At 36.4% G+C, this 24,745-nt stretch overlaps 2 protein-coding genes across 3 annotated transcripts; both read left to right on the top strand.

The window, feature by feature from the left end:
* The first annotated feature begins 1,269 nt into the window (after nt 1-1,269).
* Nucleotides 1,270-4,537, top strand: LOC130713612 (uncharacterized). Its single transcript, XM_057563389.1, has 2 exons — nt 1,270-1,824; nt 3,047-4,537. The coding sequence occupies exons 1-2, from the start codon at nt 1,511-1,513 to the stop codon at nt 4,335-4,337; spliced, it is 1,605 nt and encodes a 534-aa protein (XP_057419372.1). The 5' UTR covers nt 1,270-1,510; the 3' UTR covers nt 4,338-4,537.
* Nucleotides 4,538-6,528: 1,991 nt separating this feature from the next.
* LOC130710613 (DNA (cytosine-5)-methyltransferase CMT2-like) lies at nt 6,529-24,601 on the top strand. 2 transcript variants are annotated; one of them, XM_057559943.1, is made up of 25 exons: nt 6,529-6,990; nt 7,898-8,101; nt 9,512-9,715; nt 14,914-15,210; nt 15,437-15,471; nt 15,587-15,689; nt 16,677-16,781; nt 16,863-16,982; nt 17,131-17,224; nt 17,699-17,871; nt 17,985-18,050; nt 18,142-18,387; nt 19,253-19,311; nt 19,390-19,456; nt 19,545-19,874; nt 21,215-21,283; nt 21,374-21,460; nt 21,709-21,796; nt 22,181-22,299; nt 22,376-22,477; nt 23,169-23,212; nt 23,287-23,356; nt 23,428-23,531; nt 23,913-24,100; nt 24,222-24,601. In XM_057559943.1, the coding sequence occupies exons 1-25, from the start codon at nt 6,775-6,777 to the stop codon at nt 24,257-24,259; spliced, it is 3,228 nt and encodes a 1,075-aa protein (XP_057415926.1). In that variant the 5' UTR covers nt 6,529-6,774; the 3' UTR covers nt 24,260-24,601. The 2 variants fall into 2 exon arrangements, with proteins under 2 accessions (XP_057415926.1, XP_057415925.1); XM_057559942.1 differs by having other exon boundaries at nt 17,669-17,871.
* Nucleotides 24,602-24,745: the final 144 nt, after the last annotated feature.

The raw sequence follows: 24,745 nt of genomic DNA, 5'->3' as shown, positions 1-24,745 counted from the left end.
ACATCTGCATAAAGATCAATTCTACTATACACAAAAACCTGTTCAAGTGCACACTTAATCAACAAACCCAAGAGGAACAAACTCCTCAAACCAGTAACAACTACCCACTTAATCTGACTTGCAAACCAGACCCAATTTCCCAAATCAACTAATGAAAACCTAATTTAGAAATCTGAATAGGTTAATTAAGAAAAAATCGGTACCAGAGAATGCAGCATGCGACGGAGTAGAAGTTGTTGAGTCTCTGAGCGATGGATCCATGAGAAAATGGCAGAGAGAACTGCGAATGAAGAAGAAGAAACCGTTAGTCAGCTTTTGAAGCAAAGAAAAGCAAAGGTGAAAAAGAGATCAAATCGGTGGAAAACAAGGTCATACCGACGGTGGAGGAGACTGTTGCTACGGCGGTGTGCGGTGGTTGAAATCTGTGGAGGTTGAAATCGGTGGAAATCAAGTTGCAATCGGTGGAAATCGGTGGAAAACGAGATCAATAGGTTCAAAACGAGAACAAATCGGTGGAAATCGCTTGAAATCGTGAGCTTCCATGGCGAACGAGAACGAGAACGAGACTGAGAAGTGAGAGTTCTGAGAGTGAGAGTGCGAGAGTGAGAGCGTTAATGAATAAAAAAATTGCGGGGGTTATTAAAACCCCCCTTAACTATTAAAAATTACCCACATTTACGGAGGTTATCAAAACCCCCGCTAAATAACCCCCACTAAATAGCGTTTTTTTTGTAGTGTCTTAAAAACATGTCTAACAGGGAAGAGAACCTGTAAGTTCAGTTCTGTTTTGTTCTCACTTGTCTACCAAACACTATTTTGAATCCACTATACTTGAGTGAGATAGAAAGAAACGAGAGATACATGTGAGTGATAAAAAATACAAATAGATTGAAAAAAAAAAGAATAAAAAAGAGATAAGAGAGAAAGTGAACGGTAAATAAATCGTTGTCATTTCCCTTAATATTAAGTTATATTGCTGATCCTATGTCATTTTAAATACCTAATTAACCTAACATCTTTCTTATTCAAAGGTTATGTATTCGTTTAAAAAAATCCATGATCTAAGTAAATCCTTGTATACATATTCTTTTGGTGCATGATATATATGTTTTTATAAGTTTTTCATAAAGCCATATCAAATTCATGCCAATATTTTTTTCAACGAGTTATATTTTATTCTGTTTTGTCCTGTCCACTTCCTATTTTATTTGGTTGCATTGCATCCCCTCCTATGCTACTCATATAAACACAGATGTGAGAACGATTATTCCAATACATACTTTGACAGAACAAAGTTCACCAGCTTGCACCCTCGAAAGTTTCGTTAACCCAGCTGTGATTTGCACGGTGTCAACCAGCAGTTAATTCCTCTGTCACCTTTCACTCACCATTCTTAAACACCTCTCTTCTCACTCATCTCCCCATTAACTCTCCGATTTTGTTCTAGCTAACATCTCTATAATTTCTTCTTTATTTTCATCCCAAAATCACTCACTACACCACCACCTTGATGAAGCAAGCCACTGTTGAAGTTGATGGTGGCCAAGAGCCTGCTTCATCATCTTCTGCTGTACAAGGCTTGAAAATTTACCCACCCAAAGAGTCTAGTTATGATGACTATGAAGGAATAGGAGAGAAACCATCAAGGTTTGAGGTTTGGGGATGGTATCTCTATGAGTTTTGCTCCTACTTTGTTCAGACTGTTATCATCCCTGTTCTGTTTCCTCTCATAATCAGTCAGCTACAGCAGCTTCATATAGACCCAGTTCAGGAGTGGCACATCAACCACCCTGGCATGACTTGTGGAGAAAAGCAAATTCAACTGTAAGTACATGCTTTCTTGTTTCCTTTTTGTTCATAATTTGGGTTGTTTAACTTTTTATTAGTATATTCATTGGGACCATATGTGATTCCTCTGTGTATTCTATGCTGCAGCATTTGCATGAATTTTTTTAAAATTAGTTTATGTGTTTTGGTGATTCAAGAAAGTTTGAATGGCCATGAGTTTGTTGAAAGTTGGTAGAAAAATGCTGGAGGACTATTTCCGATACAATCTCTCATTATAGTTAAAATATACACGGACTTTACTAAATATTGAGTAGTATTCACTCAATCTTAGAAGTCAGTTTTAGCTTGTTTGAAGTATGACTACTAGTTTTGTATTCTTCTCAATCAATTTTAAGATTCAAACATTACAAACATAAACTTCTCATGAGAATTGAATCCGACTTTAGAATCAATTTGTATAAGAATTTACAAACATGTACAATACAATTCAGGTGATATCACTTGGTCAAAGGATGCATGTTGAAAGGAAACTATTAACAAAATATTGCTACAATTTCTAATGAAAAATGGAAAGGGTGCACAAAAAACAGGTATCCATGAATCCATGATCATATAGTATTAGTATGTAATCATGAAAAGCCGTGTTTTTTTTTGTGGTGATTGCTGTTTACTCTTGTTCTATAGTGAAGATTCCTCCTCATATTGACAGTATTTTATGCATGTTTGGTTAAAAAAATTCTGGCCCGTGAACGTGAAAATGTAGAGTCTCGATGTAAGTCAAGAGATAGGTGTTGTCAAATTGGGAGTGATATGTACAGTCTTGAACACAAACCATTTTATCTTTTCACCATGTGGAATCAAAAATCGCAACAAAAGTAAATGTGAATAAGTATCACCGATATTCAGTGCTTCAAGCCTACAGGCTACAAGTATCGTTTCTCCATTGCACTTATAAAACACATCTCATACAAAATTAACTTTTTGCATGGTTTCTTTCAATAAAATTATGGGATTTGTCTAATAAAACTTACTTAAACCCACTTTTAATACTTTTACACTGTTTAATTGAAATTCAAGAGGGTCTCACTAATTTTAAAATGAGATCCATATTTTTAATAGATACATGAATTTCAACAAATCAATAAGAGAGTTTTGAAACGAGTTAATAAATCAGTATTGCTTGCATTTTCCTTGCAAGCACAACATGCTTTGGATGAAACTCATTTTTAACATGTATGTGCAAATGGTTCAATTGCAGACACAGCACACTCACAAAACGTACCATATCAGTGAGTGGTTCACACTTCTCCTCCCTGGAATGGACCTCAATCGGATGGGCTACTGGTCTAGTCCTTGCCATTCCATCCCTCACCTTCATCTCCTTCCACCTCGACGGGATCCTCCAAAACCTCATCACCGCCGCAGCCACCGGTGTCGGAGCATTCTTCTGCCTCCCAGCAGGCTTCTTCAAAACCACCAAGATCTTCATCCCCTACATCGCCGCCATAGTCCTCGCCAGCACAGTCGCCACCGCTTCCCACACGCGCCACCTCGGCCTCATGATCCGCGCCCAACTATCAGGGCCAATCAACAGAACTCAATTCATCAAAAGACAAGGTGTCTCTAGCAAGCACTCTCTTCATGCCACTGCTGCTGGTACTTTAGGTGCAGCCATTGTTTCATCCTTCATTTACCACATGCTTAGAGAGCCCCCTGATCGTGATTTCATCAGTCTCTGGATTGTTTCAATCTTCAGTGGTTTGATTTGGCTAGTGGGGGTGTTACATGCTGTCACTTCTCCAAACAGAGGATCCCCTGTTTTCAACTCTGTTTCATCAACTTTCCACCCTTGCTCTGTTTTCAAACACCCTCATGCAGTTGGAGGGCTAATTGGAGTTTTCATCTCATCCTTTGCCACAATGTGCATTTTCACAGGAGGAGTTCTCTTTGTAGTAGGTCCTCTATGTGTGAAGTCAGTGCATTTGCTTTTTTTCTGGTTGGTTTATTTCCTTTTTCCACTGTTTTCCATGCCACTCTTGCAACCCTTTCAGCAGCTGATTAAGGCAGATTCTGTGAAGATGAATCTCATGGGGTTCCTTCTATCACTCTTGTCTTCTGGATTTGGATTCTACTTCTGGAACAGTCACTGGAAATGGGGTCACATTATGATGTTTGGTGCAATTCAGAGCACTGGAACAGGGCTTTTGCATGCATTTGGAAGGGTTTTGGTGCTTGAATGTGCTCCACATGGGAAGGAAGGTGCTTTCTCTGTTTGGTATGCTTGGATGAGAGCTGCTGGGTTGTGTGTCGGGTTCACGGTTGCTGCGGTGGTTCCGGGACATATCAGAACTTCTTTTGGAGCTGCATTTTGTGCTGCAATTGTTGGGTGTGTTGTTCTTCTTTTTGGAAATGTGAGTGGTGTTGAGGGTGCTGTTGCTGCAGGGCATGTCATGGGGGATAATGAGAGAGGCACCAATGGCCTTGGCTTAGATTCCAAAGAATCTGTCAGTGTTTGTTTGAAAGATGAAACTCTTGAATTAAATAAGTAAATCAATGTTGCATACTATGTATTCTATGCCTTTTTCATTCTTTGTAAATGATGTTTATGATGATTCTTTCCAAGACTAAACTCTAATATACATATAATGGAAAGACTTTAAGAAGCAGACTAGTATAATAGGCATTGTTCCCTTTCCCATCCAAATCATACTGGCATTGCAGTAAGTCTAGGTGATTCCACCTTCTGTTAAAATTAAACCACCCCTTTTATATCCCACATTGATATAGGAGCACATGATATTTCTTCATATTCAGCCGCGTCGAGCTTTATTATGCTTTCCTTGGCACTTCTGATCACCTCTTTTTGCATCAACTTCCATTCAATAAGCACCATATTAGCCAAGCCAGCAACAAGGACATAGCATGTTGGTAAGAATCCAAAGGCATCCCAAAAGGAATCCAAATCCACATGTATAAAATTCAGATTATTGGAGGGGTTTGTAATGGTTTAGGTCAAAAGCTTTACAACTTCAGGCTGATAGGTCAAAAGCTTTACAAATTACAACCTCACGTTAATGAATAATGATAATCACTTGTAATTAAATTTCGCACTTTATATCCTTTCGAAGCTTTGCCACATTTTCTATGAATGAATGAATTACTCAAAATTTGTTATAATCTTGCTCTTGATGGAGTTGTAGTCCTATTCAACTAGGTTCTCTAATTTCTTTTCTCAATTGCAATATTTTTCATGGTTTGATTTCTTTAGGTTTTGTATGCATCACATTACAAAGAATGATTCAAATATTAATTATTTAATGATAAGGCAACACGGGTATGGGGTTAAAGATGAAGCGGTGAGAAGGGAAAAATGAGTATGGCCAAGGGAACACGTCTTAGTTCTAAACATCATTTTGTCCGTCGAATGACTAAAATCAAACCCACTTATAAAATCAAGGATTAATTTGACCAATAACCCTTATATTTTTCTCTCAACTTCTTTCTTCTATTAAATATCACGTTTATTATTTTTCTCACTAAAAATGTCTAAATTTGGGATCTTAAAATAAAATTTAGATCTTGTTGGATCCCACCATTGGAGGTAGGGGTGGAAAATAAGCCAGGCGGTCTAACAGAGGCTCGTGGCTTGGGTCGTCAAAGGTTTGACTTGACTTGACTCATTTATTAAAACTGTTGGACTTATGCTTTTTAAAAGTCTTAATTAACTAAAAAGGTTTCTAAGCTATCATAAAAGCTCATTTAGCTTGATAGACCGACTTATTTATCTATTATTTTTATTAATATTATAAATACGCTTAATATAATAAGAATTTTGAATGTGGTGCTTCTCTTTCATTGTTATGGATTTATTTGGGATTAAGACGTATTAGTATTGATTTTATTTATATTTTTAAGACTTACGACATATTGTTATTAAATGATTTGTTCATGTTTAATTTTAGTTGTGTTTGTTTTAAATAATTGAGTTTTGTTTTTTGAAATGCAATGATATACAAATTTTTTATATGAAAAGAAAATGCAATAACATATAAAAATGCATATTAGCCCCCCGACCTATTGATCTTCTCTATATAAAATTGTATGCTAAATAAGCTTTTAAATAGACTTGTAGGTCAAACCAAACTTTATAGTAGGTCAGACTAGACCTTAAAATTCGACTTGTTAACAAGCCACAGACCAGACTTGGATCACGAAAACAAAATGCATGCCAGACTTGAGTCGCGCAAAGCTTGACTTGGTTTGGCCCCCTAATTTGAGATATTCTATATGACATTAGATCTTAGCAAAAACTAAAGATTCATTCCTTAGCTCAACAACATTCAAAAGTGAGATATTAAGTAAAATAATCTATGTTTGTCTCTCATTCAATATCAAAATCAATAATTAAATTAAATTAAATAGTACGTGGAAATAAATGATATAAATATATTAAGTATTGTGAGTCAAATTAAAAGTAAAGTAAAATTTTAAACTATTGGAGCGAAATGTGAGTCAAGATCTTATAAATACCTTAAATTTTTTATGAACGGTCTCTCAAAAAGTGAGTTAAATCCTAAAATAAGATTTGTTTGTTGGTGCATAACTCCATGAGCATACCAATGATATTCCAATTTTGACAGTTTAACTTTTTTTAGAAAAAACTAAATCCGACGAGAATCTGCAAAATAAAAAAGTTGTCAGTGAGTAAGTGAGTCAATGCCCCACAGTTTCTTCTGTAATTAAGTGTTGCGTTGAAGAGTTAGATCCATCCGCTCCGCAGTTAAAACCCAACACGCCAGCCTCGTGCTTTTCACTTTACAATTCACTCTCTCTCTCACTCTCTCCTCTTCTCTGTGCTGTCCTACATTTCAATTGAAAACCGAAGCCAATTGAAATTCAACAGTGCTCACTCTGAAACCTCCACAACATTCTTCATCATCATCATCATCATCCATTCATCGTCATGATGAGATGAGATGAGATGCGATGATGAGATCTCCAAAAACCAAATCCAAATCTGAAATCAGCTTAGCCCTCACTGTGAGGACGCATGCAGCGGAGCTCCGGCGGTCTCCGAGGATGAATTCTGCTCCGGCCGCCGCCAATGTGAGGAAAAGGAAGGGGAAGGTGGCGGAGATTACAATGTCGTCGGAGGGTAAGCCTTCCAGATTCGCAGCAGCTTCTCGTGCTATTGTTGTTCAGGTCTGTCATTCTCGAAATTCTCACCGCGATGTTTCTTTCATTTCTCTCTCTAATTTTTCCGTTTTTTATTTTTTTTATTTTATTGATCATCGTCTCAATTGTCTTGTTTTTTACATATTAGTAATATTTTTTTATAATGTTGTTAGAATTATTATCTCGATTACAGTATTATTTGTGTGCATGCAAATTACAGCAATTTTTTTTTTTGGTATAGTTTCCGTTTTAATACTGCTGTTTTATTTAGTGAAAACGCATGATCTTTTTATGATTTTGGTAGTAAAAGTGAATCTGGGGATTTAAGGGTGAATGCAGGATAGTAGTTGAGTCCACATTAATTGGCTAAAATCTCTGTGCTGGGTGCTAGTATCTCTTTTTTTTTTGTCAGAAAGGAGAGTTAAATGGTTGGGCTTTTTAGGAAGTTAAAAATTAATTTTTTTTGTAATAATTATTTCACGGAAAAAACGGTGGACTTACTCCTACTTATATACATTGAATCAAACAAGAATAATGTGTTGGTCTATGAGAGTACAAACTCGAATCCCGGGGGTAGAGTACAAACTCAAATCCCGGTAAAGATATTTGTTGGGACTTGGGAGAGACATGCAACCGTTTCCTGAACGCAGTGTTATTAAACTCTAACCGGTGATCGACTCAATCGGGATACTGGGTTGATGGGTCAATGGTCAAACCAGTGAGTAACTGGTTGAATCGGCTGACTCGGTATATGTTATGTAATTATAAAAAATTAAAAAAAAAAACTAGTACAAATGGAATTCAACACTCACTTTTGAAACCTCAACATTCTTCATCATCATCCATCCATCCTGATGATGAGATGATATCTCCCAAAACCGAATCCAAATCTGAAAGTTTAACTCACATTGTGTATCTGTTTTGGTAAATGCAGCTCAGGAACAGGTTCAACGAAGGTGAGTCTTCTTCTGCTCCTCTGAGGATGATGCATGCAGAGGAGCTCCGGCGGTCTCCGAGGCTGAATTCTGCTCTGGTCGACGCCAATGTGAGGAAGAGGAAGGGGAAGGTGGCGGAGATTACAATGTCAGAGGGTAAGCCTTCCAGATTCGCAACAGCTTCTCGTGATATTGTTGTTCAGGTCCGTCATTCTTGAAATTCTCACCGTGATGTACTTTCTTTCATTTCTCTCTTAAATTTTTCCGTTATTTTTTTATACACGACTCAATTGTTTTACATATTCATAGGGAAATAAAGATGTTCTCGCTCTGTTTTTTCTATTTTATTTTATAATGTTGTTAGAAATATTATCTCTCTATTACAGTAATATGCATGCAAATTACATATATATTTTTTAGGTATGGTTTCCGTTTTAATAATGGTGTTTTATTTATTGAAAACTCATGATCTCTTTTATGATTTTGGTAGTAAAAGTGAATCTGGGGATTTAATGGTGAATGTAGGATAGCAGTTGAGTCCACATTAATTGGCTAAAATATCTGTGCTGGGTGCTGGTATCTCTTTTTTATTGTCAGAAAGGAGAGTTAAATGGTTGGGCTTTAGTAGGGATGGCAATGGGTCGGGTAGGGTGCGGGTTTTGCCAAACCCAAACCCAAACCCGAAATCAAAAACCCACACCCGCACCCGCACCCGAACCCGAAATGGGTGGTGAACTTAAACCCACACCCGAACCCATTGGGTTTCGGGTTCACCCGACCCGTACCCACACCCGCACACAACCTCAAACAAACAGTTGAACTCGGAAACCCGACCTGAAAAAGACTGTGAAGAGAGCTATATTATGTAATGTAACATTGTAATTGTCATGTTACTGTTAAATTAATATGCAAGATGCTGCATATATTGTACTGCACAAGCAGAATACTTAGGTTTCACTTATACAGATCCGGGTTCGGGTGCGGGTTTGGCCAAACCCAAACCCGAACCCGAAAGTGATCGGGTAAAACCCGAACCCGAACCCGAACCCATTTAACTCGGGTTTTCACCCAAGAAATCGGGTCGGGTCGGGTCGGGTGCCCATGGGTTCGGGCTTCTCTGCCATCCCTAGGCTTTAGGAAGTTAAAATTAAATCTTTTATGTAATAATTATTTCACGGAAAAAAACGATGGACTTACTCCTACTTACACACATTGAAGATTGAATCAACCAAGAATAATGTGTTGGTTTACGAGAATACAAACTTGAATCCCGGTAGAGTACAAACTCAAATCCCAGTAAAGATATTTGTTGGGAGAGACATGCAACCGTTTCCTGAACGCAATGTTATTAAACTCGAACCGGTGATCAACTCGATCGGGAAACTGTGTCGATGGGTCATTGGTCGAACCAGTGAGTCACTGGTTGAATCGGTTGACTCGGTATATGTTAAATAATTATAAAATATTAAAAAAAAAACTAGTACAAATGGAAATCAACACTCACTTTGAAACCTCAACAGTCTTCATCATCATCCATCCATCGTGATGATGAGATGAGATCTCCCAAAACTGAAAGTTTAACACACATTGTGTATCTGTTTTGGTAAATGCAGCTCAGGAACACGTTCAACGAAGGTGAGTGTTCTTCTGCTCCTCCGAGGATGACGCATGCAGCGGAGCTCCGGCGGTCTCCGAGGCTGATTTCCACTCCGGTCGTCGCCAATGTGAGGAAAAGGAAGGGGAAGGTGGCAGAGATGAAAATGTCGGAGGGTAAGCCCTCCAGATTCGCAACAGCTTCTCGTGGTATTGTTGTCCAGGTCAGTCATTCTCGAAATTCTCACAGTGATGTACTTTCTTTCATTTCTCTCCTAAATTTTTCTGTTTTTTTTTTATCATCGTCTCAATTGTTTTACATATTCATAGGAAAATAAAGATGTTCTCTCTCTATTTTTTTATTTTATTTTATAATGTTGTTAGAATTATTATCTCTTTTTTTTTTTTTGAAAGTTAGAATTATTATCTCTCTATTACAATATTATGCATGCAAATTACAGATTTTTTTTTGGTATGGTTTCCGTTTATTTAGTGAAAACGCATGATCTCTTTTATGATTTTGGTAGTAAAAGTGAATCCTGGGGATTTAAGGGTGAATGCAGGATAGTAGTTGAGTCCACATTAATTGGCTAAAATCTCTGCTGGGTGCTAGTATCTCTTTTTTTTTTGTCAGAAAGGAGAATTAAATGGTTGGGGTTTAGGAAGTTAAAAATTTAATCTTTTTATGTAATAATTTTAGCTTTAGGAAGTTAAAAATGAAATCTTTTTATGTAATAATTATTTCATGGAAAAAATGGTGGACTTACTCCTACTTACACACATTGAATCAACCAAGAATGATGTGTTGGTCTATGAGAGTTGAAACTCCAATTTCGGTAAAGATATTTGTTGGGAGAGACATGCAACCGTTTCCTGAACGGGTGGCTACATCTGTCAAAGACAAAAAGAACACGTCGAATCAATTTATGTGGAATTTTTGTTAACAAATCCAAAAAAAAAAATGTTAACAAATCTAGCCATTAAATTTGTTTAGATTATATTGGGCAATTATATATTTATCAAACTTTAAATGAGTTTAATAGATATGCACTATTCAATCACACTATGCCAATGATGAACAATTAGATTTTTTTTTAATTTTAATCAAAATAAAAATATATTTTATGATTTGTCGGAAATCAATTTGATGTGACATTGCATACCTCTTTAATTCATTTTAAATATGTCAAAAATTCATTCTCATTGAATTTTTTTTTTTGAACTATTCTCATTGAATTTGTAAGTGTACATTTGATGTTTAAAAAATATATTTTATATTTAAGAAAAATATCGTGATTAAATATTAACCAGATTTCTATTTATATGAAGTTTTCTGTTCTTTGTTTACCTGATGAAGTTTTTCAATTCAACATTCATGAAAAGCTATATCATGCACGAAGTATATCAAGATTTACTCTTGGGTTAGACCAATTTGTCAATTATGGTGTGACTTCTTCCCCATATTAAATCATCTAATTGAACTGGTTCTGAATTAATAAAAGATTTGAAATTTTATATTCAAGACAAAACCCCAGCTCCTAGTTCAATATTAGTTTGATACAAGATCTGAGATGGAGATTAGAATACAAAAGAAAGAAAACAACTATTTGAGAGAGACCTGGGCTTGTTTGGTATCTAAAACCTGTTTTTAGAAATTTTTAATGAAAACTGTTTTTCAAGAAAAAAACTGTTCGAATGAGATGTTTTTCCACATTAAAAAAAACTGTAATTTGAAAAATAAAAACAAACAAAAAAACATTTTTAGTTGTTCTGATATTTTAGTTTATAAAACTGAAAATGAGAACTATTTTCAAAAAGGTGGTGTTTCAGTTTTAAAAATAGAAAACAGTTTTAAAAAACCGTAATCACAGGTCTTAGGCTTGTTTGATCTCTTCTCAGTTTTCTAAACTTAAAAACATTTCTGTAGAAACAACTTGATAGGGAAACTTAAAAAGGAGTTAAAGTGTGGAGTGTATTTGAGAAGAATGAAACAAATAGAAGCTCAATAAGTTGGTTAGACAGTTACATTAGCTGTCCAGTTAGCGAGGGAGTTAAGGCTTATAAAAAGGATGATTGTAAGTAGAGATGGGTCCGAAGGAGTTTTTCTGGAAATGAGATTCTCTCATTGTAGAAATGGGGCTTCCCCTGTATAGCAGGATTTATCCTCTGGTTTCTATACTAGAAATAAAGATTTCTGAGTTCTATTCTCTGTATTCTCTCTATGATCATTGCTGTTTGCTGTATAATTGCATTGTTCTATTCTGTTTTAAAACCTCTTTTTCCAAAGAAGAAAAGAGAAAAATGTTTGAACTATGTTTTTGAAAGCTGAAAGATCGATGACTTGAAAACTAAAAATAGAAACACTCAACACCTGAGATTTCAATTTTAAAAATGGGAAAATAAAATCGGTCTTTAATAACAGTTTTTGGAAACTGTTCTTATTAAACAATTTTTTTCATTTCTGTTTTTAAAATGTTAAAATTATTTTACGAAAGAGCAATCAAATTGTGGGTGCAACAGTTAAAGCAAATATACTTAAAAGGGACTAGCTTGTTCGACTATAAACTCTCAGGGTCTGTATCAATGGCTTGGCGGGGGATAATTAAGGCTAGAGACGCATTACGAGAAGGTTTCTCCTTTATGCTTCAAAAGGGTAATACTTTGTTATGGTACGAAAATTGGTCAGGATTGGGAGACCTCTGCCACTGTGTCCCCTTTGTTCATATCAGTGATGTGGACCTGAAGGTAAAAGATGTTTGGGAGGAGGGCTGGCGGTGGGATCGATTTGGACTGTTCTCCCGCAAGAGGTCCAAGCTCAGCTTGCAACAATCGATGGGCCAACCGGAACGGAGTTCCTGGATGCGTGGCGTTGGAACCAATGCCCTGATGGGTGTTATAAGGTTTCATCAGGCTATGCTTGGCTTCGAGATCAGCTTCAAGTTGGGTTCGAGCACCAGGTCTGGAAAAAATTGTGGAAGGCTCATGTACCTGAAAAGTGCAAATTTCTCATATGGTTGTGCTTGCATCACTCCCTTCCTGTGAACGAGTATCGTTTCAGCTGCAGCTTGTCAACGACCCCAGCATGCTCTAGGTGCTCTCATCAGAATGAAGATGCCCTTCATTGTTTGCGCGATTGCCCGCACTCAAATGAAGTTTGGCTACGCTCGGGCTGTGATTTATCCCCTACATTCTTCACTTCCACGTTGTGGCCTTGGCTTGAAGCTATGCTTAATAGCGCCACGGCGACATCCCTCGTACATGTGCTTTGGTGGATATGGCGGTGGCGAAATAACATGGTGATGGGTGACGAGGTTTGGACCATGGAACTAGTGCAGCGCCAAATCATGAATTCCAGGCCAGACCCTAGCTGGTGGTTGCATACGGTTGTTGCATCGAATGCTAGGGTGACTTTCAATCCCCCTCCTGCGGGTTATCTAGCGATGCACGTGGATGGCAGCTTCAGTCAGCAATCGTCTCTCATGAGTTGCGGGGGACTCTTTAGAGATCATACTGGAGCGTGGGTGATTGGGTTCGCTAGTTACGAAGGTTGTGGTGAAGTTTTCCTAGCAGAATTACTGGCGCTTATCCGTGGCTTGTCTCTGGCTTGGAATCAAGGATTCCGCAAGCTCGTTTGCACGTCAGATTGCCGTGAGGTGGTACAAGCTTTGAATGGTTCAAGATCTCTTAATCTGTATTCACATACAGCTTATTTGGCTGAAGCTCAGAGCCTCCTGCATCAAGATTGGGAGGTGTCCCTTCAGCATGTTCCTAGGGAACATAATCGTCCTGCGGATGCCTTAGCTAAGCTCGGTTTGCGGCAGCGTCTGGACTTCACTACTTGGTATTCTCCGCCGGATGAGATCGCTCCTCTAGTGGGGTGTGGCTAGTCTTAGTTTTGTTCTTTTGTTTGTCTTGTACTTTCCTAATTACCAAAAAAAAACAAGCCCTTAGAGTGCCTCACTACCTCTCACCTTCCTGATTTATTCCAATCCCCCTTTATTACAAACTATTGCGTACTGAATAGTTACAAACTCCTCATCTATATTTGTTTGGGTAGTATCCTCCACGGGAGTGGAGCTGATTTTGTTTGAGTCGGGAGCATCCATATCTAGTCGAGCCAACTCTCTCGGCGGAGTTTTTTTTTTCCATACATTCAACTTGAATCCGAGACTTAAGGGAAATCAAACATGTCGTACTTGGCAGTTACTATTAATAATGACATCATGTGTATTTAATTTTCTCTTCCACTCTTCCTCTTCCTACTTTAAACTCTCAATACTCAAGGTGAAGACTGGGAAGTTGTCTTGAATAATAGTAGCAGATTCCCAAGAGTTTTCACATTCTGGAAGGTCGTGCCATGCAATAAACTGCACAACTCTTACTAGGCTTTCACGAATATCCAAAACGGCTGCTAATCGGACCTAAAGTTCCAATTCTTCAGACAACATTGATGTAGGTGGTTAACCTTCTTAGAGATCTGAAATGAGCTGTGAACGGGGGCTTAGCTTCTCATTGGGTAGCTTAGCCAATGGTTTAAGCTTGTCAGGCTGCAATTCGAGAAGAACCCAGTCTCCCTCAAAAAATTGAACTTCATGCCTATGCTTGTTTGCTTGAGCCTGCATCTGATCTTGAGCTTTTAGCAAATTGGTCCTCAACTCAGGGGATGTAGTATCCTTTACTAATTGATAAGAATCATGGGAGAACCATTGACAAAAATAGTTGTTGAAATTGAAGAGCTCAAGACCTTATAAACCTTGCATCATAATCCCATGCATCCAATGTGAGACTCAGGTCTCGTATACTTTGCAATTGGGTCCTAGCAATATCCCCTCACATTCTCAAACCGCGCACCCACGTTGTCTAGCTGTGCATGGACCCTTTGACTAGTCCTGAGCGAAGACTACGATACTAGTGCCACCATCCGCACCGCTCATTTGCGGCTTAGAGACATGTTTGAAGGTTTTGATACCAATTGATAAGAACTTTGGTAGAACCATACTATAGAAGCTAGTCAGTTGTAGTTTGAGAGTGCAATGTCTTATAAACCCCACACCATGATCCATACTACCAATTTGGGACTCAAGTAGCCAAGTCTCATACCATACGATTGGATCCTAACATAATCTTTTTCCCATAAGTACATTTACCTCACCTATTATTAAACTATTATCATCATTAAAGTATATTTGATTCTTTATGTGTTTTTGTTTTATTTTAGTTCCTATCTCCTCAACGTAAACTGCTTATACTGCTGTTTTGCTGTACCTGTGTTCTCATTGTCTGTGTATCTGTATCTTGTTTAGTTCCTATGTCTATGTATCTTGTTTTGTTACTAGTTTTATATGCAATAGCAAATTGACACAATTTACTGCATTATTGACACACCTTATATGATTTCGTTTATATTTCATGGGTTGAACAGCATTCCGAAGTTGATGCAATCTCAGGAAACTCTTCTCCGAGAAATGACGATACAAAATGCTTGCGATGGTTTTCAGAGGCAAATGAAACCACCCCGTCCTGGGTTGAAAATGAGGGAACAAGATCTGATTACTTTTCCTTGTCTAAGTTAGATGACAACCTACCAATAAAGAAATGCAAAACATCTTCTGCTTTAACAGACAAAAGTATGAATAACAAAAACATTTCTTCCTTCTTTGGTGATCCAATACCTGATGATGAAGCTCAGAAAAGATGGGGGTGGCGTTACGAATTGAAGGTTGTTCACTTGATAATTTTAGTATGCTTTTCATACTATTTGAACCTCAATATGCTGCGTTCAAAGCAGAAATGAAATATTAACCATTTTTGTTTAACATAACATGCTGGTCTTGACTGCCTTATATTTTTTTAAGGAATAAGAAGTTTTATATTTTCCTTTTTAACTCAAAATGCATTGTGTTCTATATACTTCTTCATCTGGTTTTTCCACTGAATCTTTGCAGGACAAAAAATGTAAAAATCAACAGTTCAAAATAAAGTAAGTATCAACTTATTTATACTAATATATAGTGCTGTTTAACTCTTCATCAGCTGATAGTACATTATCTTATTTCTTCACTATATATTCATTTTTGACATTGCTGATTTCATAGTGAGGATGAAGAAGATGAGATAATTGTAAATGTCAAATGCCATTATGCTCAAGCTAACATTGGGAATTGCATTTTTACTCTTGGCGATTGTGCATTTATTGAAGTAAGTTCACAGTTCAGAAAACACATTTTTTTGTGTTCATTTGTGTCCTATACAAAGTTTGTTGTAGTTGAATTGTGTAATATTAATTTAGTAGTCTGACCAGAATAACTTTAATTTATTGACTTTTAGTTTGGATTAGTCACATCAATTTATTTCTTTAATTAAGATATATTTTATTTTGATGTAATCCTCCTCCTGTGCTTCCATATTTTTCCACAACATTGCATTTATAATCTTGAGCTTGTGCAACAACAATTTATGGGAGATAAATTTCAATTTTCTAACTCTTAATTTAGGCTATAGGGCTATACATGTAGCCCGATGGACGTCCTTTACTTCTACCCCGATTTCTAAGCAGTGTGGACTACTTAGAGACTGTCATGTGTAAGTAATGTAATGAACAATTTCATTTTTGCTGATGGTTGAAAGGCTCTATTTGAAGCTATAGGAAAGTTCTGGATTTGAAATTTCCGGATGTGACCACTTCCAAACGAAGTGAATAAGTATCAGGGGGTGGCTGCACATTTTTCCATTTTTATATTTCTTGTTAGAAGCTTTTTACTTAATTGATGATGGATGAGATAAAGGATTGTTTGCTAAGGATGCTTTTAGTGTTTTGTGTGTTCTTATCCAAGTTATGTGCCATGTTAATTGCTAGAAACTTATAAAGTGTGTGCCTGATAAATGAATGTTACATATTATTGACATTGATTTCCCGCACATCAAATGGATGATTTGAAAACTAAGTATTGAAACCATCATCATCATCATAATTCGTGCTAAATTTTCTAATTCATCTATCTCATCAGTAAGGGTGTAGGGAGTTTCCTTTTAACTTGTTTTATGAATAGTCACGTTAATCTTTATACTGTTCATTGTAGAGCTTGTGAGTAACATCTGGATGGATTTCAGTGACTTCTGTGAACCTCTAAAACTCATTTGAACATATGAGACTAGTTTTACTTATATTCTAAATCATTCTTACAGGGTGAAGATGGGCAAAAACATGTTGGCAAGATTGTTGAGTTTTTTCAAACAACTGATAGCCAAAATTATTTCCGAGTCCAATGGTTTTACAGAATTCAAGATACAGTGAGTACCGAGTATTTTGTGATATTTATCTAGACATGTTGAAGGATGTCATTGTAACTGTTGCTTCTGATTTATATTCAGGTCATCCAAGATGAAGGTGATTTTCACGACAAGAGGCGTTTATTCTATTCATCAATAATGAACGATAACTTAATAGAATGCATACTAGCAAAAGTCAATGTTACACATATAAAACCTAGGGTATGGAAAATCTCAGTTAAGATCTTTCTTAATTGGTTTGCACACAATTTCGTCAGATGATGACTGCAATATTTCTGTTGTCAATTGTGAGATTTATATTTGTCTTTGTATGTACTAATGTCCAAATTTTTGGTGTGACTTCTTGCAGGTTAATATGAATTTGACTTCTAATTCACCATCTGACTTTTATTATGATATGGAATACTGTGTGGATTACTCAACATTTCGCAACATACCAACAGGTGTGTCATGTGGAACCCAGGCTGCTTTTTTGTCATCTGTTTCTATACCATTTTTTCAAATAATCACGGAGGGAAAGTGAATAGGAAGCTGGGGTTCCTTAAAACTTGTATCAAATTTGTTTTTAGGGAATATCTTCTGTAAGCATGCTTCTCACAGCTATGTCGATTCTTTCATGCATGCAAGAATTCATTTTTTTTTTGCAGTGATCTCCAGTTTTGGCTGAAAAAATTCATGTATTCGCTTGTCATATTGGTATAACTCTCTTCTAAGTTTTTATCTTTGGTTCTTAATTGGTCAATGTGCGTATCCTTGAACAGTTTTATTAGAAACAAAGTGCAATTTGGGTCATCACTTTTTTTAAAAATACTGCAAGTTGAAATATTCAGATGTGTCCTGTTTAGTTAAGATATATATATCTAAAAAGTGTCTGTATGTTGCCTTAGATAATCCTGCTAATATTACTGAGTTGTCAGCACCTGCTACCCATGAGAGTCTCTCAACAGAAGCTTCTTCAATAACCAAGAGTCCCCCCAGTTCTGAGTTGCACAAGACAGAATTAGAATTACTAGATCTCTATTCTGGCTGTGGTGGCATGTCAACTGGACTTTGCTTTGGGGCCAAAACTTCGTCAGTTAACCTTGTTGCGGTACTATACTATAAATGAAATCCTTATCTCTACTGATATTATTCCTATCCATCAATTGCATTTGATATCATCTATAATAAATTGATCTTACTTCCGGTTGCTTGTTTGCTCAGAGATGGGCTGTTGATAGTGACAGGTCTGCAAGTGAAAGCTTGAGACTAAACCATTCTGCTACATATGTTAGTACTGACTTACCCTCTTATACACAAAAAGATATTTGATGATAACTTCTCGATTTCTGTGATAAGTTTTTCTTTCTTTATTTTATAGGTTAGAAATGAATCTGCTGAGGACTTTCTGGAACTAGTGAAGGAGTGGGAAAAGCTATGCAAACGGTATAATGTCAGTGGCGCACAAAGAAAACTTCCATCACGGTCTAATAGCTCAGCAGAAAAGAAACAAGTGAATTCTCAGGCTCATGATACTGCTTCTGATGATGAAATTGAAGTTTCTAGGTTAGTTGACATATGCTATAGTGACCCAAATGAGACAGGGAAACGTGGTCTATATTTCAAGGTAACGAATTCAGTGTCAACTTTTGGTTATTGGTTTTCTTTTCCCAATTGAAACATTATTCTTTATATGATAATTTTGTGGGTATATTTGCTTACTAGGGTTGCATTTGAACAAAGTCATAGTCATGTGAGCCTCAAATGACTTGTTCTTGCAATTTCATCAAGTTGACATGTCTCTAATTATATAATTCTCTGATTAGAGAGACAATTTTATGGGTCATAAAAAGGCTTGGTTTTTGCCTTCATTAATAAAAGAGAAGACTAAGAAAAGTTGAGTAAGATTGAGATGAAGACATAGGTCTTAGAATTTGGACTGGGTTTAGCTCAATCCCAAAATCTAGGTCATCAGGTGAGGATCGCCAAATTTGGCCACATCTTTAGTCTATGAAGCACATGCACTGGGCACGACATTGATATTGATAGACACTTGTAATGTCCAAAGTATAGGACATTGGGATACTGGGATATTTGTGTCTGAACAGTGAACACACATATATTCATACATATGTTGTGTATATATGGGGAGCGTATTCGTTAAGAGCATGAGGGAAATTCTAATGTACTAATTGTATGAACTATTTTGTTTTCTGCATTATTTTATTCTCATTTCATGATTTTATTTAGTTTATACTTCAGGTCAATATAGTCCCATCCAACTTAACTCAGTCCTACTTAGCCTTGCATATCGTCATGTTTCTTTAGGTCTAATGATTGGGTTTGGATCGAAAGAATTTACTCAATAAAAAATTAGAACCCAGTGAAAGGCCTGCATAATCTGCCCTAACCCATTTCATGAACACCCCTATTCTGTAATAATTTCAGGTTCATAAATTGGTGATGATTATGTTGTCATAGTTGTTTCATAGGTGCGTTGGAAGGGTCACGGTGCAAGTGAAGATTCATGGGAACCAATTGAAAACTTAAGGTATATCTCTTGATTCTTTTTAGTATGATTAATGATAATGACTATTCTTGGTTCATCAGTACTTTCTTGGTTATGTAGAAAGTGTAAGGAAAGCATCCAGGATTTTGTGAGAAAAGGGGTGAAATCAAAAATATTGCCTCGTCCTGTAAGTAGTATTATTGATAAAGCAGACTTGGTAAAATCCCAAGGGACTTTTGTATTTTAAATAGAACTGTTGCTTGAAATTATTGCAGGGTGAGGTTGATGTTATTTGTGGGGGTCCTCCTTGTCAAGGAATTAGTGGATATAATCGCCATAGAAACACTGCATCACCACTGGAGGATGAAAGAAATCGTCAGATTGTAGTTTTTATGGACATCGTGAAACTTTTGAAGCCTAAGTATGTTTTAATGGAGAATGTGGTTGACATATTAAAATTTGACAAGGGTTCACTTGGACGGTATGCATTAAGCCGTTTAGTACATATGAAGTACCAAGCAAGACTGGGAATACTCGCTGCTGGGTGTTTTGGTCTACCACAATTTCGATTGCGTGTTTTCGTGTGGGGTGCTCACCCTAGTGAGGTCAGTTTCATAATTTGGTATTAACTAAAGTTGATAAATTTTGAATAGAATACAAATACATCTCTCTCTTTTAAGCATCCTGTTTAGATATTAATATAAGGTAAGTTTTTTTATTAGATTTGAGATATGTTTTGATAAGATTAGTTATCTATTTACTTATTGCCTGCTCTCCTTCTTAGACCTCAGAAGCTTTGGTAGGTGTTGAATCTGAGAAATATTTCTTGTGTATTTCATCAATATGATTTGTACAACTTATAGATACAACAGAAAGATAATTCCTAGATCAAACTCTATCCTTATTTTAAAGGGGTAAATTGTAATACTAGTCTAAAATAGAAAAACCATATAGCAAACTCAGTCCTTAATTTTATGGGATTATGCTAATCTAAATAACAAACTTAATAACAAATACACCACTCGCCCACAAGCTGGAGCATAAATTTCTATATGTTATTCTAGGACCCTGTAGAGACTTTGGTTAACACATCTGCAAGGTGATCCTTAGAATGCACATAGGAAGTCTTATTTATGCTTGAGAGGATCTTCTCTCTGGTGAAAATTTGGATTTGAGGAAAGATACAAAGCTGACTGATTTTCACAAGCAAGCTCCATGGGTCCTATCTCACAAAACTTCAACTCCTGAAGCAAGAGCTTTAACCATAACAATTCACATGTAGCATTAGACATGTTAGGAACCAGAAAAATAGCAAAGTGTAGTAAACTAGAAATATGATAGATGTGCACTGAATCCTCTGGAGAATACCCAGAAGCAGTGTTGCAGGGAAATTACAGGGAAAAAGTAGAAAGAAAACAGAAAAGATAGCAGAGGCAAATTAGAGAGTGCCTCTATTCTCTCCCAAGTCCAAGCCTAATTCCAATTCAAGCCTACCCCTCTCTCACACAATACTTGCTTATATAATCCCCAATCTCTCTCTCTCTTTCCCACTACCTGCACAGCTCATGCCACCTCAGCAGGTGGTTACACCTCTCGTGAGAATTGATTTGGTGCATTGCACCTCTTCCTCTTACTTCTATGGACTCTAGTAGTATTGGGCCTATCCCTAACAATTGGGTTCCTATCAAGACATAACACGATACTATGCTTCTGAGTAACTGGACAGAAAGTCTAGAAATATACGATTGATCCCCTAAACTGAACTGCAATCTTTCTTCATTGAAGAGTTTCCAATCATTCTCAGGTAGGGACACGCCACTAAAAACATTGCTATAGCTTTCATCGAACCCTATGTCTCGTCTTCAAATTCTTGTATGAAGAAGTAAATTTGTTAAGTTTCTACCTAAAAAAACAATTACTTTATTCTCTTATGACTCTCTAACAGGTTCTACCTCAATTTCCATTGCCAACACATGATGTTATTGTTAAATACTGGCCTCCACTGGAGTTTGAGGTATTGATCCTGATCCTCACTCTTCATTGTAAAAAGATTTCTATCAGAGCTCCTTGGTGGTTTTCACTAGTTTTTGGCTTTTATTTGCAGCGAAATGTTGTTGCTTATGACGAGGATCAACCTCGTGAAGTAGAGAAAGCTATTGTTATTCAAGATGCCATCTCTGATCTTCCTGCTGTACTATTATACTTTTGCTTCATTTTATATGTTTGGAAAAGGGTCCTTTAAAGTGAACTTGTTTCTAACGTGAGCAAGTAATATTATATTTGCCCTTCATTTAACTTAAAGCGCATTTTGATCTTAAGTTCTTAACTAATGAAATTCAGGGGTGAATAAATTCTTGCTTACTTTAGGCACATTTTCTTTTAGAGGAGCTTTAGGTCTTCAGCTGTTCAGCATGATTTTAACATAATTCAATATTACAGGTCACAAACTTTGAAACTCGGGACCAAATGTCATATTGTAATCCTCCGGAAACAGAATTTCAAAGATATATACGGTCAACAGAATATGGTAATTACCCCTTTTCAAGTTTACATGATTTGTGACCACTCATTAGATCATGCTCATGACAATTTTTCGTGTTAAATGTAATACTTCTTTATGCCGATTGACTCTTCATTCATTTGTAATATCAAAACAGAAAAAACAATGCATTTTAGTTTGTTCCAGATTAAATTTATTTAGTTTAGTTGAAATTATCTCAATGGCTAGTCTTCCTTTGCTTCATTTTATCAAAGTCCACTAGTCTTCCTTTGCTTCATTTTATCTAAGTCCACTTCATTGGCATTTGTGTCTGCAAGTAATTTCTTTTTATTGTCCTCTTATGTATTCTGGCAAATCTTTGGACTGAATATTATCTCATCTGTTTGTTTCATCGTTATTCTTTTTGGGTAGAAATGACTGGGTCAACATTGAATGAAACATCAGAGAAAATACCTTTACTATATGATCACAGGCCCTGCTTGTTGTTTGAAGATGATTACCTACGTGTTTGTCAAATTCCAAAACAAAAGGTTGTATTCTTGATTAAGCTCATTTATCACGTTTATCTTCCATTCCTTGTTAACCCTTGGTTCAATTTTTCTATAGGGAGCGAACTTCCGTGATCTGCCTGGTGTAGTTGTAGGAGCTGACAATGTGGTTAGGCGACATCCAACAGAGAATCCTGTGCTACCATCTGGAAAGCCATTGGTAAGTCTTTCTGTTGGCATTATTTGAATAGGAGGTCTTTCTTTAATTTACATTCAATGTCTGTTGCTATATGACTAAAATCCTAAGGAGATTGATGATTTCTTATCATCCCTTATACTTAAGACAATTCGCTTACTGCTGAATTAGTATTAGTTTTCATGTCCCCAATCAAATTCCAGATTTATATATTGAGAAAATAAATGTTGCTTGTTAATTATCATGTGGGGCATTCAGTAAGGAAATTACATAAGGTATGCAACCTTTTTACAGTTTTCTTTTTCCTTGGATATTGGCTTTGTTATGTTCCATGATATTTAATTTTTTTGGTAGCAAAACAATTAGCTTAATCAAAACTTATCATATTCATTTTCTCAATATCTTTGCTATACATTGGTTTCATGCTTGAGAGTGAACTTAGCCTTTACATGTCTACTATATTGGTATTATCATTAATATTGCTTTTGTGTGGAAATGTGAAAGAAGGGTATGAAGAGATTGATAGTTCAACATGTCATGATTATATAATTCAAACCAATATGACCACTTAAAACTAAGATGTTCTTTTGATGTTTATAGTCACTCCAAAGAGTTGAAAGTTACAGGATTTTGAATGAGAGGTTATCTGTTTGGATTTATGCTTAGAACAGCATGAACTTAATTAATCTTGTTCCACTGTTCTATTTGGTCTCAGGTCCCAGATTACGCCTTAACATTTGAGCAGGGGAAGTCTAAGAGGTGACTTTTTCATTGAATAACCTTTTTTTTTTCATATACATTTCAATGACATTATTTAATATATCTACACGCAGGCCATTTGCACGGCTGTGGTGGGATGAAACAGTTCCTACTGCATTAACCACCCCAAGTTGTCATCACCAGGTATTATCTTAATCTTTGATTTGTTGTAGAAATCATGTAAGTTGATTTCTTATAATTTGAATGTCTTGTAGGCAATACTACATCCAGTGCAGGATCGTGTCCTCACTGTACGAGAATTTGCAAGGCTGCAAGGGTTTCCTGATTACTATAGATTTAGTGGGACAGTGAAAGAGAGGTACTAAAAAATTATTTAAATTAGGCTTAACTTCTTAAGTATGTTTTTGATAGCTAATACTACTCAAAATTTTGTTTGCTTCTAAAATTTAGGTTTTGTTTTGTGTCCTTTATTTTGAAAAGATTAGTACTTTTAATCCTTGCTATTATCATAGATTCATTAGATGCAGACATGTCACATAACAGTGAGTTGGGTATCTGTTTGACATGATAGATTTATGATCATGAGAGAAATCAAAAGTGCTCACCTCTAAAATCACCTTCTGAAACATCGTAATAATATCCACACACTGAGCATATTATTATCGTAACTGTTTCCTGTCTTTTCTAAGTTTCTCTGCAGTTAATTGGTGCATTTTTTCTCTTATGATATAATTTGCAGGTACTGTCAAATTGGAAATGCAGTTGCTGTTTCTGTTTCCCGGGCTTTAGGTCATTCCCTAGGAATTGCATATAGAAAGCTCAGTGGAAATGAGCCACTAATGACCCTCCCGCCCAAGTTCTCTCTCTCTAATTATCATCAGTTATCAAATGATCATCTTGGCCAGAATTTGGATCCTCTGGAGCAAGGTTCTCTACAGCTCCCTCCTGCACAATTATAGCCATTGATCTTCGTAATCAATACTATGATTAATTTAAATTAAAATTAATTTATTAAATTAAAAAGTTTATGGTGATTTATTGGTTGCAGAGACCGGAGGGAATCTGAATTCGAATGGAGCTGACTAGCATTCATCCTATTATTTTCCATTGATTTCATGATAAGCGGCATTGATATTGAACTCCTTGCTGAGCAATTTTGGCATTGAGTAAACATTCATCATCAACTGAATCGAGATGAATGTACAATCTCATTTATTTGCACAGCTGAGCTCCTGTGCAACTTGATAACTATATTTAAGATGTAACTTTAGATGTTGTCTTGTGATATGCTTGCTTTCCCAGTGGAAATGAAAATTCTTTCCCTGCCCATTTCATGCAAGTAGACACTTTATGTGAAATATGACATGAATGATGTGAAAAATCCCATTTACCTTGGGAGGCGGCAATAATTTATCTTCGTTTCGATAAGTTGTATTTTCAAAAAAAATTGCTACCGATTGCATTTTCAACTTCCTTGTATGTGGTGGCCATGGTCATATTGGTGAGCTTTCAAAGTTGGCTAGCATGACACTCGTGATCTGCAAAGACATTCCAGAGCAATGTGTAGTCAGT

The sequence above is a fragment of the Lotus japonicus genome, chromosome 4, assembly GCF_012489685.1.
Source record: "Lotus japonicus ecotype B-129 chromosome 4, LjGifu_v1.2".
Classification (NCBI taxonomy): domain Eukaryota; kingdom Viridiplantae; phylum Streptophyta; class Magnoliopsida; order Fabales; family Fabaceae; genus Lotus; species Lotus japonicus.
This window is presented reverse-complemented; position numbering and strand designations above follow the sequence as displayed.

Excerpts from the sequence above, each read along its gene's own strand:
- LOC130713612 (XM_057563389.1), top strand. The coding sequence starts at position 1,511 with ATGAAGCAAGCCACTGTTGAAGTTGATGGTGGCCAAGAGCCTGCTTCA. Across the intron at positions 1,825-3,046 it reads GGAGAAAAGCAAATTCAACT|ACACAGCACACTCACAAAAC; the intron begins GTAAGTACATGC and ends GTTCAATTGCAG.
- LOC130710613 (XM_057559942.1), top strand. The coding sequence starts at position 6,775 with ATGATGAGATCTCCAAAAACCAAATCCAAATCTGAAATCAGCTTAGCC. Across the intron at positions 16,782-16,862 it reads TTTACAGAATTCAAGATACA|GTCATCCAAGATGAAGGTGA; the intron begins GTGAGTACCGAG and ends ATTTATATTCAG. Across the intron at positions 18,051-18,141 it reads TAAACCATTCTGCTACATAT|GTTAGAAATGAATCTGCTGA; the intron begins GTTAGTACTGAC and ends TTTATTTTATAG.